This window comes from Lycium ferocissimum, chromosome 8, assembly GCF_029784015.1.
Source record: "Lycium ferocissimum isolate CSIRO_LF1 chromosome 8, AGI_CSIRO_Lferr_CH_V1, whole genome shotgun sequence".
NCBI lineage: Eukaryota > Viridiplantae > Streptophyta > Magnoliopsida > Solanales > Solanaceae > Lycium > Lycium ferocissimum.
In genome coordinates, this window is record NC_081349.1 from 38,282,341 (window position 1) to 38,296,811 (window position 14,471).

Sequence of the window (14,471 nt, forward strand, 5' to 3'; positions counted from 1 at the left end):
TATATCCTAGGGGACGGTATAATGGGTCATCATATCATGTACGATATAACGTGATCGCCCTCCCGCCTGAGGGCGCCACAACACATCATATATGCCAAGTTTTCGCCGCTCCCCCATCTCATCACACATCATATCATAAACGTGCCCCGGCCCCAGGGACCCGTGAATATCATCACATCATAACACCATAATAATAGTCGCTCATCATCTAGTGAAGCTCATCATACTTCGCATCGTCGTGCACGAATACATGCCGGCCCGGACTCGCGAAGTGAATAAGTAACAAACATCGCACGAGCAGAGTGAGATCTATACGCATCTCCAAACATATTTCAAAGACTTAATAGGACAATCAAAACAAACTATCATTCCGTAACCAAGCACTAACCAAATCAAGTTTCTTTCGAACATTATTCTAACATATCAAATATAATTTAGCAATTAGAGTTACGTATCAAATCATATGTATAAATCATTAGTCACTTCATACATTTGATAAAATAAGTAATAATCATATTAAGTCGATTATTAGCCATATTAAGTTATATTAAAAAGTCCTTAGAACCGTACAAAGGAAAGTCTCGGGCCCACGGAAGTACCAAACCAATCCGAGCCCGCCTATGAAAGTTAAAGTCATTATGTTATAGAATCAACCTCCCACGAGCGTTTCAAAGCAATCCGAGCCCATATGTGAAAGATACGACGTTCGTAGACATAAGATCCTTTTATGAACATATTCTTTATCTAACATTCTTATTCAATCATATCAAAGACACAAGGACCATATTTTACTACCTTAAGAACACCATGTCAAGAAACAATAAGAATCGTAGGCATGCTCGGATCGGAGGAGTTCACCCCGAGGGATCATATCATAGCCTATTTACCACTAAGACATGCCAAAGAAAGAAAGGTGAGCTTTACATACCGTCCGCTTCCTAAGCTAATCCAAACTTAAGTCTGGGATGCCCACGATCCACAATAATGTCATTAATACAAACATTAGCTATAGGCATCTAAGATTCAATTCCACACTAGCCACTTAATTCAATAAAAATTTCGGGCAAAGACTTATATATTCACCAACCCCGAGAATTTAACTCGGCCAACTATCAACAACAACCAAACCCACAATCATAATGACAACATCCATAATCAATTCAAAACGCATTCTAACATTAACGACTCCCTTTCTACATAGGTCAACAATATTCCATTTATGTCAAATAAACTACATACATTCAAACTAACACCAATGATCATATTCAAATATTATAATCCGAGAGCCATTCAAACAAGATTCAAGAACATTTTAAGCAATCCATAAAACTCAAAATAACCCATTCAACGTCCAACACTACCCGAATTCCTCCAAGTTCAACAAGGACAACAACACATTTCTACCTTCCAAATTCATGAACTACACCCACAATCCCATACATTACAACGTGATCTTTACAATTATAGAAAACATAGTAAAATCATATTGACTTCCAAAACAGCCCACAACAATTACAACTTAACATAAGTCATTAAACTTTCATTATCATCATAGATTCTACAACAACAACAACCAAAATATCAAATAAAATTAATCCATCTCTTCCACACAAGATGACCATATTCGGCCACCCCATATTCGCCCCTCAACACACACAACTTCATACATTTCATCCATTCCAACACATTACAACAACACACAAACAAGCTATATACAATTAATTCACTATCTCCACACAACACACACCACACGGCCACAACCATACACACGGCCTTACTTCAACATGCCACTTTCATGAATTTCATCCATTTTTACATACTACATACATACACAAACCATTCATAACATATGTAAAAATAAGATTGAATCATACCTTTTCCTTCACCTTCAACTTCACAACTTAGCTAGGGTTTTTTCTTGCAAACAACAAAACGAACGGTTTAACGAGGGAAAACATGAAACAACCATCTCACGTTAAAGATGGACCTTCCCTTTGTTTGAATTTTAAGAAGAAAAAATGACTTGTGATCAATGTTATTAATCTTCATATATATATATAATAAAGGCCACATGGCCCTGTGCCCCTATTTTCCAATTTCTCTTCAAGCTTTTCTTGATTTTTAATAAGTGTTGAAGATGATGAAAAAATGTGACTAATTAGTCATCCTTTGCTAACATATATAATAGCCATCCAACTTTGCCCTTAATATTCCATGCCCACTTACAAAGAACTTGCACCCTAAACAAAGCCGAAAACTTTATTTTTTTCCGCCATTGTCCTTTTCATACAAAACTAGGTAAAAATTAACTTTTAACCCCAAATCTCCTTAATATTCCATACCACAAAATCATAAGCAAGACAACGATGTCTTAAAACAAGATCGTGGTTAAAAGTCTCGACTTCGGGAAAAATCGTATCCCGATGTTGAAAAAGGTAAGTCTTGAAGACCCTAATTTTCGTGATTAACTCGGATTGTCCCAATGTACAAAATACGGGATATAACAGAGAACTAACAGGAGACTGAGACAAACAGTTAAATTCAGATAGAAGCTCGAGTGTAAACTTGTGTTGACTCAAAATCAACCCTTGAGGCTCGCGAAGAACCTCCATGCCCAAGAAAAAAAATAAGTTGCCCAAATCTTTGATTTTAAATTCATCATCAAGGAATTGCTTTAACTCTTGTAGCTCCTGCAGCTTGTTTCTCGTAAGGAGAATGTCATCCACGTAAACCGCAACCAAAGAAACTGAATCACCAACCCTTTTATAGAAAAGAGAGTAGTTGTTAAGAGAGTGAGAGAAACCCTTGAAATTCAGAGCGGCAGTAAGACGAGCGTACCACTGTCGCGAAGCTTGGCGTAAACCATAAAGAGACTTCTTCAATTTACAAACAAGATTAGGTGAGGGAGAGTGTAAACCAACGGGAAATTTCATATAGACCTCCTCATGGAGGTCCCCATGAAGAAACGTATTATTGACGTCAAGTTGATACAAACCCTACCCTTTTTTAACAGCTAAAGCCAAAATACACCGGATATTGGTCATCTTAACCACTGGGGAAAACGTCTCGGTGAAATCGATATCCTCTCTTTGAACATCACCACGAATAACCAAACGAGCCTTAAGCCTTTCCACACTACCATCAGACTTAAGCTTAACCTTGTAGACCCATTTGCAAGGGAGAGCCTTCTTCCCAACTGGTAGAGGTACTACATCCCAAGTATCATTGGCGAGCAATGTATCAATTTCTTTAGCCATTGCTTCCTGCCAACCAGGGTGCGTGGCAGCTTGACTATAAGAACTAGGCTCATGAATGTGAGGAATAGAATTAATGAGCTGTTGATTAGATTGAGATAGTGCAGTGAAAGAAAACTGGGTAGGAGAAACAGAGGACAGAAAACAGGGAGTGGAGACATCAGTCAAATGGACTGCACCACAAACATAGTCAGTTAGGTAATTAGGAGTTTTGTGAGCCCGGAGTGACTGGCGCAAAGCAGTGGTAAAATTGTTAGGTAGAGGAGTAAAGGGAGAAGGAACGGAGAATTAGAGAGAGACGAAACAGGGGATTGATCAGGTAAAGGAATAGGAGAGTTAGGAACATCACGATAAGAGGAAGAATCAGAGGGAGTAGAAGATGAAGCAAGGGAGTTAGGTGAAGGAGGAGTTGGGCGAGAAACTATAGAAGGATCAGAAGATAAGTAGGGATCAGTAGGTGAGGAAGGAAACATAGAAGAATGAGTATGCTTTAAGTAAGAGAAAGGAAATATATAATCATGGAAAATAACATCTCGAGAAATGAATATATGCCTAGTCTGTAGGTTCAAAAGTTTGTACCCTTTTTCGCCAAATGGGTATCCAAGGAACACACAAGCAACCGCCCGAGGATCCAGTTTACCTCTGTGATTAGGAAGGGTAGATGCATAACATAAGCACCCAAAGCAGCGAAGAAATGAATAGTCAGGAATTTTGTGAAAGAGAAGCTCAAATGGGGTCTTAAAATGCAACAGTTTAGTGGGGTATCCGTTAATCAAAAATGTTGTTGTAAGGAGACACTCACCCCAATAACTAATGGGAAGGTGAGACTAAAATAAAAGGGCTCGACAAACTTCTAGTAAATGCTTATATTTGCGCTCCACGACGCCATTTTGTTGAGGAGTGTCAACATAACTGGTCTGGTGGATAATACCTTTAGACAAAAAATAAGAAGAGGATGCAATGCTGGAACCAAGTTCCAGAGCATTGTCAGACCTCACGATTTTGATTTTAGTGTCAAACTGCCTTTCAACCATAGAAATAAAAGATTGAAGAATAGTGAAAGCATTTCCCTTTGAACTTAAGTCCAAGTACCCCGGCTAAAATCATCTACAATAGTAAGGAAGTATTTAAAACTGTCATGTGTAGGAGTCTTATAGGGACCCCATGTGTCAATGTGAATGAGCTCAAAAATATGGGAAGTAGAGATAGTACTAGAAGAAAAAGGTAATTTGTGTTGTCTGGCTAGGGGACAAATATCACAGGGAACTGAATCTTTATTAACAACAGCTTGTAGTAAGCAAGTAATGCTCCTCATGCTAGATATGGGCATGTGCCCCAGTCTAATATGCCATACATTGTGATGTGAATCCACTGAACTAGACAAAGATTGAATAGAAATACAACCTTTAGAACTAGATGCTGAATGACAAGGAATACAAGTAACAGAATTAGGAGTAGAGCTAGACAAAGAAGCTGAAACAGTGGAGCATTGTCCAGATGATGGATGAGTAGACTGAAGGATGTATAAACCATTCTGAATTCTACCAAGAGCCAGAGGCCTCTTCAGTGAAAGGCCCTGCAAAGAACACATGAAAGCCGAAAAAATAAGATCACTACCAAATTGAGAACAAAACTTGTGAACAGATAACAAGTTAGATTTAAACGAAGGCACATAAAGGACTTTATCAAAGGTAAGATCAGTGCCTGAGTGTGTGACTTTGATTTTAAAAGAGTTGGGCAGGTTTACTGTTAGAGTATGAGCCAAAGGTTTGAGATTAGAAAGAATGGATCTGTCAAATGTCATGTGCTCAGAGGCACCTGAGTCAAGTATCCAAGAACGAGATATGGAGAGATTAGGAAGTAGAACAGGTAAAAAAGGGGAGATACCAACACAATTGGTAGTAACGTTGACCTCTAAACTTGAAACAGTCTGCTGTCCAAGTTTAACTTGTTGTAGCATGTCCATCAGCTGAGAATATTGCTTTAGACTGAGTCCCATAGTGTTAGAAGAAGAAACTTGAGTTTGAGTGCCTTTTGTGCTGGGGAAATCAACAACCTGATTACCATATCCAATGTAGTAGTTGTCTGCAGTAGAAACAGAGTTACCCTGAACCATGTGTTGGTTCTGAAAATTCCCAAGCCTATTGTTATTGAACTTAGAATGTGGCGGATAACCATGTAGTTTATAACACTTCTCTATGGTATGAGTTGATCCAGGTTTCTTGCAGAAAGTGCAATTATACGAGTTCGAATTCCCAACATTTGAATTAAAATTCCTCTTATTATCTTCATATGGTCTAGGCGGTCCTGGTCTATTATTACCATTTCCACCATTTTGATTAAAAATCGAATTCCCTGAATATTGTGGTTTCCTGTGTGCAGATGCAGTAAAAGAAGCTGACTCCATAGGAGAAGAAGCCACATGTTGAATGGATCTCTATCTCTCCTCTTAAAGGAGTAAACAATACACTTTGTCAATATTAGGAGCTGGGCTCATCATCATAATGTTGCCACGAGAAGCAGTGTAAGTATCGTTAAGTCCCATCAGAAATTGAACAAGTTTTTGCCTATTCTCAAGGGCTTTGTTCTTTTCCTTGGCTTCACATTTACAATCAACACAAGTACATGGAACCCTTGCATCTAGGGCTTCAATCTCATCCCAAACAGCCTTCATGTTATTGAAGTGTGTAGCAATATTATTCGAACCTTAGACAGTTTCTAACAATTTCTTTTGTAAAGCAAATAATTGTGCAACATCATATTGTCCATACCTATCTTCAAGTGTTCTCCACAAATCTCGAGCAGATTTAGAATGAAGAACACTAGATGTGATCTCCTTAGTCAATGAATTCAATAACCAAGCCATCACCATATCATTGCATCGCACCCACAAATCCAGGTAAGCTGAGGCATCGCTTGGTCTTACTATCATTCCATTGATAAAACCCAATTTATTCTTAGCCGATAATGAAATTAACATCGATTTTCTCCAATCTACATATCCAGTTCCATCAAATGGTGAGAACACCAAAACCACTCCAGGATTATTTGAAGGACTCAAGTAAAGAGTATGTGAGCTTTCAACCACAGTTTGCTTGGCAACAAATATGCTATTGTCAGCCATTAGAGACAAGAAATAACAAAACAGACTCAAAAGAGAAGAAATTTTGTTGAATCGCAACTGAGAGAAACAACGATTTCTTCCAATAACTTGAAGAAATCCACAAAACAATACGAACAAAATGAGGAAATTTAGAGTAGAATCCAAACAAAAATGAGGAAATTCAGAGTAGAGTCTGAACCAAATGAAGGAATCCGAACAAAAATGAAGAAATTCAGAGTAGAATCGAGTACACAAGCTCTGATACCATGTTAATTTTCATGAACAGGAACGAAATTAAACTATATTTTGTATTGCTCAACTAAGAAATGTAACCGCGTACATGTTTATATACAGGAGAAAATGGAAAATATCTACCTATATGCTCTAACCGACCCAAGTGGGCCTAACCGACTTTTGTGGTATGTTAAATTACAAAATTGCCACCGGAAGCTTCTAGGTTACAGCTGTACATTAGTAATAGAATTATGGCATGACACTTCCTTATTCTTTAATTTCAACATCACTGCAAGTCCCTCTGAACTGTGATTAGGAGCAGGTGAAGGGTCATTGTCAACACTATCATTGTAAATAATCCCTCAAGAGAAATAAAAGAATTATCTTCTCTTCTCTCTCTATCTGTATTATTCTTCTTCTTCTAGTTTTATTATTTTATACCAGTATTATTATTATTATTATTATTATTATTATTATTATTATTATTATTCATTAGCGCCGTCTTTTAAGTTTCTGTATGTGATCTGTCATTCTCCTCATGCATACAAAAGTCAGTTTGGAATCTCCTCACTCTTACAAGTTACAATGCGAACACCATTAATCAGAATACTGCTGCCAATCAATTGATTAATTCCACTACTAATTTAAAATAATTTTACTAATTGACCTTAGCTTGTGTTTTAAATGATCCAACTTAAGATTTCATTTGATTAATGCCTAGAATGATCCTCAAAACCGTCTTTTGATTCGTCGGCTTTTGTCATTATTTTAATCCAAATACAGACCACAATAGAATCTACTAATATTATACGCATTATGTATTATTTAATGGTTTGAGTCTTCGACCCTATAGTTCCACACTTCCACTTCCACTTGATATATGCTGTCTTACATTAATTAATAGTAGCAACAAATTAAGGTGGCAAAGTTCTCAGACCTTAATGTTTTTCCAGCTTCCACGTGAACGACAGTTTACAAGCACTAGCGAAGAATATTTTTATTATGATAGTCACTCTTTTGTTAGGATTATTCAATTAATCAAACTATATACTACTAGTGTTAAGCAACATACATTGCGATTAGGATGTAAAAAAGTGTAATATCTTTAATGTACACTGAACCAGCTGAACTGTGTGCATTTCACCTTTGTGAATTTCCTTAAAATGTATGAGGACCCCTTTTCATCCTTCGAGAGAAAAAAAAATCTATAGGATTTAAAATATCAGAGTTCTATATGTTACGGTAAATAATGATACTTATTATTAGCAATTGTTCTATTATTTCTTTAAGGAACAAAAGAGTACATATGATTTTACCATCTCCAATGAAAATATTTATTTGATATTTTGAAGGCGACACATCTAATTTTGTGGTAAATTCGATGTTAGTAATGTCTAATTAGTGAACTAACAGATTTGTCAAATTATGAAAGATATGTCGAACATCTATTTCACATTTTGTAGAAGATCATGCACAAAAAATAAATATTGATGAATACATTTTGTTTTATCTCCTTCAGTATATTCTCTTTTCAGTTGAGCTATGCAAGCAGCATTGTCTTCATACATAAATATTACTATTGCAATCTTCGTCATAGTTACTTAATGTGTTGTCATTGATCTCAATCATATATAGTCTCAGCTAGCTTCATATATGGCTATTATCTTTGTGTGATTTAAAGATGTAGCAATTATAGTTTGTTTTATTGAACGTCATCATATGATAGTACCTCAGAAGTAAATATTGAGGTAGTAACACAGAAGGTCATCCAACTATATGTAATGCTCTCAAAGTCATGTTTCTTTCTTTTGTGACAATAAGGTCACTTTACTTTCTCTATATATATCACATTAAAAATCACCCAATTAATATTTGGCCAACAAAATATGACATGATATTTAATTTAGTCCACATGGACTTTTTTCATTTTCTTTTCTCAGTCCACACATGGCAATAAGACTTGACTAACCCAAACCTATAACCCAAATTAATCCTTATTAACCCTATTCGGTTGGACAAAACTCTCACCAAAAATTCAGAACTTGAAAACTACTTGTGTATTGAAGTCAAAAGCTATGAAATCTCAAAGAAACTGGTTTATCTCTTCCCCACAGGCATTATTTTTTGCAAAAATGGACCACTAGGTCAATGGTGTTGCACGGAACATTAGGGAAAACTAGGATGCTCTTATTCTGATTAATTATTAGTGTTGTCAATATATGATAGGAGTACGATTTATGGGTCAGAAAGAAGGATCAAACTTCAAGAACTATATTTACTTAATGTCGGTAAAAAAATCCTTATGGACTCGCTTGAAAAAAAAAAAAAAAAGACTGACACGATTTTAATAAAATGATGGGCCAATTTTTTCCAGAGAGAGTGAAATCCTATTTTAATTTAGAGAGAATAGTGTTAATAAGAGTCAATTTAAGTTTGGGTCGGGTCGGATTGGATCTTATTACCATGTAGACTGAGGAAAAAAAATCTATGTGAACTAAATTAAATGTCATGGATTCATGTATTTGAGGAGTTGGCAGTTGCTGTCTTTTCTCTTCGCAAGTTTGCAACTTGAGAGGAGTTGACCCAGTGTTCATTTTTTTCTTTTTTCTTTTGATTTTGATTTGGGGGACTGCTACTTCAAAGATATGATTGGCTGGGACGTGCCCAACTAACTATAAACAATAATGTTACCGATATTATATTCAGTGTTTAATACACACTTTGGGGTCAATATCCAGAGGATACATGCCGAGAAGTTTGAAGGTAAAACATTCCTTACCAAAAGCGACTCTATTCTCAAGGCTCGTATTTAAACCATTTGATTAAGAGTGAAGAGTACTTATCGTTTCATGACTTTAATGTTTTGCTGACATTAGTGACTGAATTATGTGTGCTAAAATAATTTGCTTTCAGTAAATCTCTTTTTAACTGAAATATTATAATTAAATTATTCTTTTTTTGACTGATGAAATATTTGCTTGGGAGAAAAAAATTCCTACAAAGAGAAGTTACCCCACATGGCAAATGTGGCTATTAATCGGAAGGGACATAAAATTTTACTCTGGTACTACTACCAAAAGGCGGACTCAATTTAAAAAGACACGAAATCCTTCTTCTGGAATTTGACTTGTGTGATAAAGGTTAATAATTAATTGACATTCCAAAATGGCAACTTGAACCTCAAATACTCAAACTATATTTATTAGCAACTTGGACCTCAAATACTCAAGCTATATTTATTATACAAAAATAGAATGGAGGAGGTTCATAATATGAGTTTAAATTTTAATATATAATGTCGGTCCAGTGTAAAGCTTTTTGACTGATTGGACATGAAATTTTATAAAGACTTTGAAACTTACGATTTCAAATATGCTAAGTATAATATTATGTGGATATAAAATCATGTCATTAATGGTAAAAACTGAAACAAAGCAACTAAATAAATGGCAACACTGCATTTGCATAGAGTAAACCCTCAATGATCTACAGAGCGAAAGGAAAAATATTTATTTGCATTGCTGTGACAGATATAGAAAGAGACAATGAGACAAATACCTGATTCTAGGAGAGGTGGAATCCTCATAATATTAATAATCCATGAACGCCGTCATTTTACGTTTTGTATATGACCTGTCATTCTCCTTATATGCTTACAAAACTCAGTTTGGAATCTCCTCACTATTAATCAAAAGACTGCTAATTAATTAATTCCACCACGTTACTAATTTAAAATACTTGTAATAATTGACCTTAGCTTGTGTTTTAGATTATCCCACTCAAGAGGCCGTTTTATTAATGACCAGAATGATCCTCGAAACCGTCTTTTTTGATTCGTCGGCGTATTCTATTAATTTAATCCAACTAGGACATTTGGACATAAACCAAATACAGAACACAACAGTATCTATTAATATTATACGTACTTTGTATTATTTAATGGTTTGACTCTATAGTTCCACTTGCTGTCTTTTCATTAGTTAATACAGTAACAACAAATTACGGTGTCAAAGTTCTTGGACCTTAATGTTTTTCCAGCTTCCACGTGAACGACAGTTAACGAGTAATCGTGAAGAATTTGTTTTATTATAACAGTCACTCTTTTGCTAAGATAATATAGTTACGCTGAATCAGCTGAACTGTGTGCATTTCACCTTGTGAATTTCCTCAGTCATGTATGAGGACAGCTTTTCATCCTTCCCAAAAAATAAAAGAGAATTTCGGTATATAAACAAATGATTCAGGATATATCAAAGTTTATGGGGCAATCATCTACCAAATCTGGATAGCTAGGAATCATAAAATTTTCAAGGGGAAGGCTTGAATAGTAGTTTTGCTCAAAGTGTAATTAAGGAGAGAGTAGACATGTTTAGATACTCGAAGAGAGGTAGGAAATGTGCCTATTTGATACAGTCCTTTTGTAGTTAAGTTTTCTCCTTGGAGGCTCACTAGATCTTGGCACCCTTCCTGGAAGGTGGTCGATCGAGTCTAATGGGTGCTCTTTTTTTTGTTTGTGGTAATATTTCAAAGTTTACTATAAAAAAAGAAATTTTATAAGTTATGGTAATAATGATGCTTGTTATTAATTAGGCATTATTCTATTATCTTGTTTTATGGGATTTTCCTAGTTTACTCGTAGTCGTTGGTTAAGGCTAAATAAAAAAAATTGGAAGATTTAGTATTAGAAGCGTAGCATTTGCCCTGTAATTTTGTGTACTAAAGCATGAGACTGTTCTTCATAAACAGACGAAAGCAGAAAGCTGTAATATGATCGGTTTTCTAAAGCCACACTTGAAGAAGTTTAACTACTTGGGGCAGCGGTAGCCACATAGACTGAATGTGAAGTGTGGTCAGTTGAATTATGTTCATAATATAAGAATTTATATTGTATATATAGGTTAAAAGTTAATTTTTATAAATATGTATATCAAACTTTAAAAACTTTTAACGAAATTCCTGATTTCGCCATCGACTTGAGTAGCCATTGCAATCATTATGAGCAAACCCTCTTCAATAATAAATGGATTAATGAGCTTGGGCAGTAAGGATAAAATCATAAAATTAGTTAGTTGAGCTGCTTTGGAAAATAAGGGCATATATGAAAAGTTTGGGTAATGGTAAAAGTTCTTTGGTTAACAATTTCTACCAGATGATGACATAGTTTAGTTAACATTCCCTCTTAAAATAAGAGTCACCGCAACAAAAATCACGCCTATTAAGAAATTAATAAATATAATGTGGAGTTCACTAAACTACTCCAATTTACATTTGTTTTTTGAGAATTGAGCAATACTCCTAGTATTAAAGGGGACTAGTCCTTTAATGCTAAGGACATAGTAAGAAACACCTATCAATTTTTATCTTGAATTCCTAATATGAGACTTATTTTGGGCCAAATATTTTTCTCTAAGGTGACTTATTTTGGAACGGATCGGAGTGAGTATAGAGTAGGTATAAATTGAGCATTTTTGTTATTGAAAATACTTGGGGTATAAAAACACTGCATTTGCATGGAATAAACCGTCTCCACAGCCAAAAGTAACATAAAATTAGTGTATTTGCTATGAGAATATAGCAGAAGACAAATGAGACAAAACCCAAATTCCGGAATCTGTATGGTGGCTGACTTTCTATTTTTGCCTACAAAAAGTTGGGTGGAATCTCTCCCTCTTACAACCGCAGATATTTAGTCAAAAGACTTGTAGTCAAAAGTATGCATATACTACAAACTATCACCCACCACTTTTTAATGAACTAAATGATTCAACTTTTAATGAAAATATTTTAAAGGACTTTCTTCATAGATTATGTTCCGACTACCCACTGAAAACGTCCCGCTTTTTAATCCATACGGTGATATTCAACCATCCTTTTCAATTTATCGGCATATGCTATTATTTTAAGGCAATACATCGACAATCCTTATGATTCGACTCTATAGGTCATGTTGATGCTAATTCACATCAATCCAATGGAAAACAGGGAGTGCTAATTCACATCAATCCAAAAGGGGTCATATATAAAGCACTCTCTATGTAACATTAGCATTAAAGTTTTCATTATCAAATCCATAAGGATTCTAAAACATATTAATAAAATTAAATTAATCACAAGATAGCACATGATAAACAAGGAGTAATACGTCACACTCATCCTTTAATACAAAGCTGATCACCATTTAATTAGGCCATTTAAATTCACGTAAGAATTGCAGCAATATTCAAAAACCAGTAACATACTGCATGAATTCCAGATCAGACTCCAAGCCTTCCATTGTTTCAGGTGATAAAACCACCTCTAAATCGACGCTTCCTCCTCCTTCTCTCCCTGGAAACGCTGATATCTTCCCATCAAACTTATTCGCCCGACCACTCCTTACTGCAACTGGTCTCCCCCACCCGAAATCATTGTCATACATTGGAAACCTCGGCGAGCTCCCCATTGTCAGCATCGCTCCGTCAAAATTCCCCAACGGAAAACACCGTGGGTCCTTCTCCCAATCCTCTACAAACTTCCTCACCATAACATCATCGTGCGCCTTCACATTCTCGTTCAATTGCTCCGCACACCAATGCAGATCGTTAGATAAAACGTCGCCTGCTGATGCATAAGTTGGAATGCTCTGAATTGCGTTGCCGAAGTGTAAGGGATTTAGCTTCGGTTGGAGACGGTGACGACAATTTACAGCCATTCTGAATGTCGTCATTTTCGAAGATGGGAACTTCCGTGCACGTGTCACTGCACGCCACAGCAACGCGCAAAGGGATTGAAATGATGAAATCTCATCCACTGGATTTATCGTGTCCGTTTCTGCTTTCATATCGAATTTCAGGGGATCGTTTCTCTGTTTTCCCATCAATTTAACGATATTAATTTCTCCGTCGAAATCCAATATCTGATTGTTGGTCTTCGCTTTGAGTCTTAGAATTGATTCTCTTTTGAAACTAAATATCCTCTCCCTCAATGGGGCATCACCGGCGAAAGTAACTTTAGGGCCATCAGCCGGGAGTTTTAGCACAGCGTTTGAAATCAAGATTGAATTACGGGTAAAATCAGGCTGCCTTATAATCCTTTTCACACCCCTGCTAACCTCAGCAAATGTATTGAAAAAGTTCCAAAAAGATGTCCCGTCAGTGACGGAATGATTGACGGCGCAGCCAATGAAGACGCCGTCAGCTAATTCAGTTACTTGGACGGCGAGAAGAGGGCTAAAATGGCCTTGATAGCTCACTTTTTGATCAAACGGAAAGAACTCTTTGACATGATGAGGAACATCAATGGAGCCTATGACATCGCGAATGTAAATGTGAGTGGCTGTAGCATGTACAAAATCAACGCCAGCGTCGTTGCAAGAAATGTAGACGTAGCCATTTGAGTCTGTGAAGAATCGACCGGCTAAGGGAGGGAAGTGAGTGAGTGTTTGAGAAAGACTGAGTTTGAGAAGGGAAATGAGTTGGGTGATGGGAAAAGAGGGACGAGTAAAGAGAGCACCTTTCTGAATGTAGTGAACAGACAGCATTGAAAGATCGGAAACAGAGAGTTTGAGATCAGAAAGAGATGATTTTTGAGATGGAAAAATAGTGCATTTGGAGACCAAAGTAACAGATGCAGAAGACATTGTTAGCTCTGTACTAAGCTTTACTCTTATTAGTTGGAATGAGGAGTGAAAGCTGAGGATATTGAAGTGAGCAGTAAGAGGGGCTTTATATAGGTTTGGTATTTCAATATTATGAGAGGGGATTAATTCATGCATTTGATGAGATGGAGATTCTTTATTTGATATTTGTGTTGGCTTTCTTAGCTTCTTTCCATAAGATGTTCTCTGTCTTGCAACTCGGGGGAGTTGACCAGAGCTCATTTTAATAGTTAATTAGAGTAGT

The 14,471-nt window shown here is 36.2% G+C and overlaps 2 protein-coding genes across 2 annotated transcripts; both read right to left on the reverse strand.

The window, feature by feature from the left end:
• Positions 1 to 4,510: 4,510 nt before the first annotated feature.
• Positions 4,511 to 5,756, reverse strand: LOC132068369 (uncharacterized). Its single transcript, XM_059461938.1, has 2 exons — positions 5,142 to 5,756; positions 4,511 to 4,830 (listed from the first exon to the last, which is right to left on the reverse strand). The coding sequence occupies exons 1-2, from the start codon at positions 5,659 to 5,661 to the stop codon at positions 4,796 to 4,798; spliced, it is 555 nt and encodes a 184-aa protein (XP_059317921.1). The 5' UTR covers positions 5,662 to 5,756; the 3' UTR covers positions 4,511 to 4,795.
• A 7,026-nt stretch (positions 5,757 to 12,782) lies between these two features.
• On the reverse strand, positions 12,783 to 14,209 carry LOC132066905 (uncharacterized acetyltransferase At3g50280-like). Its single transcript, XM_059460097.1, has one exon. It carries the CDS (start codon positions 14,207 to 14,209, stop codon positions 12,812 to 12,814), a length of 1,398 nt encoding a protein of 465 aa, XP_059316080.1. The 3' UTR covers positions 12,783 to 12,811.
• Between the last annotated feature and the right edge of the window lie 262 nt (positions 14,210 to 14,471).

What these genes read in the sequence shown, in the direction of transcription:
- LOC132066905 (XM_059460097.1), bottom strand. Translation starts at nt 14,209, where the DNA reads ATGTCTTCTGCATCTGTTACTTTGGTCTCCAAATGCACTATTTTTCCA.
- LOC132068369 (XM_059461938.1), bottom strand. Translation starts at nt 5,661, where the DNA reads ATGGAGTCAGCTTCTTTTACTGCATCTGCACACAGGAAACCACAATAT. An exon ending in CGTTACTACCAATTGTGTTG is followed by an intron (nt 4,831 to 5,141) that starts GTATCTCCCCTT and finishes TGTTCTTTGCAG; the next exon opens with GGCCTTTCACTGAAGAGGCC.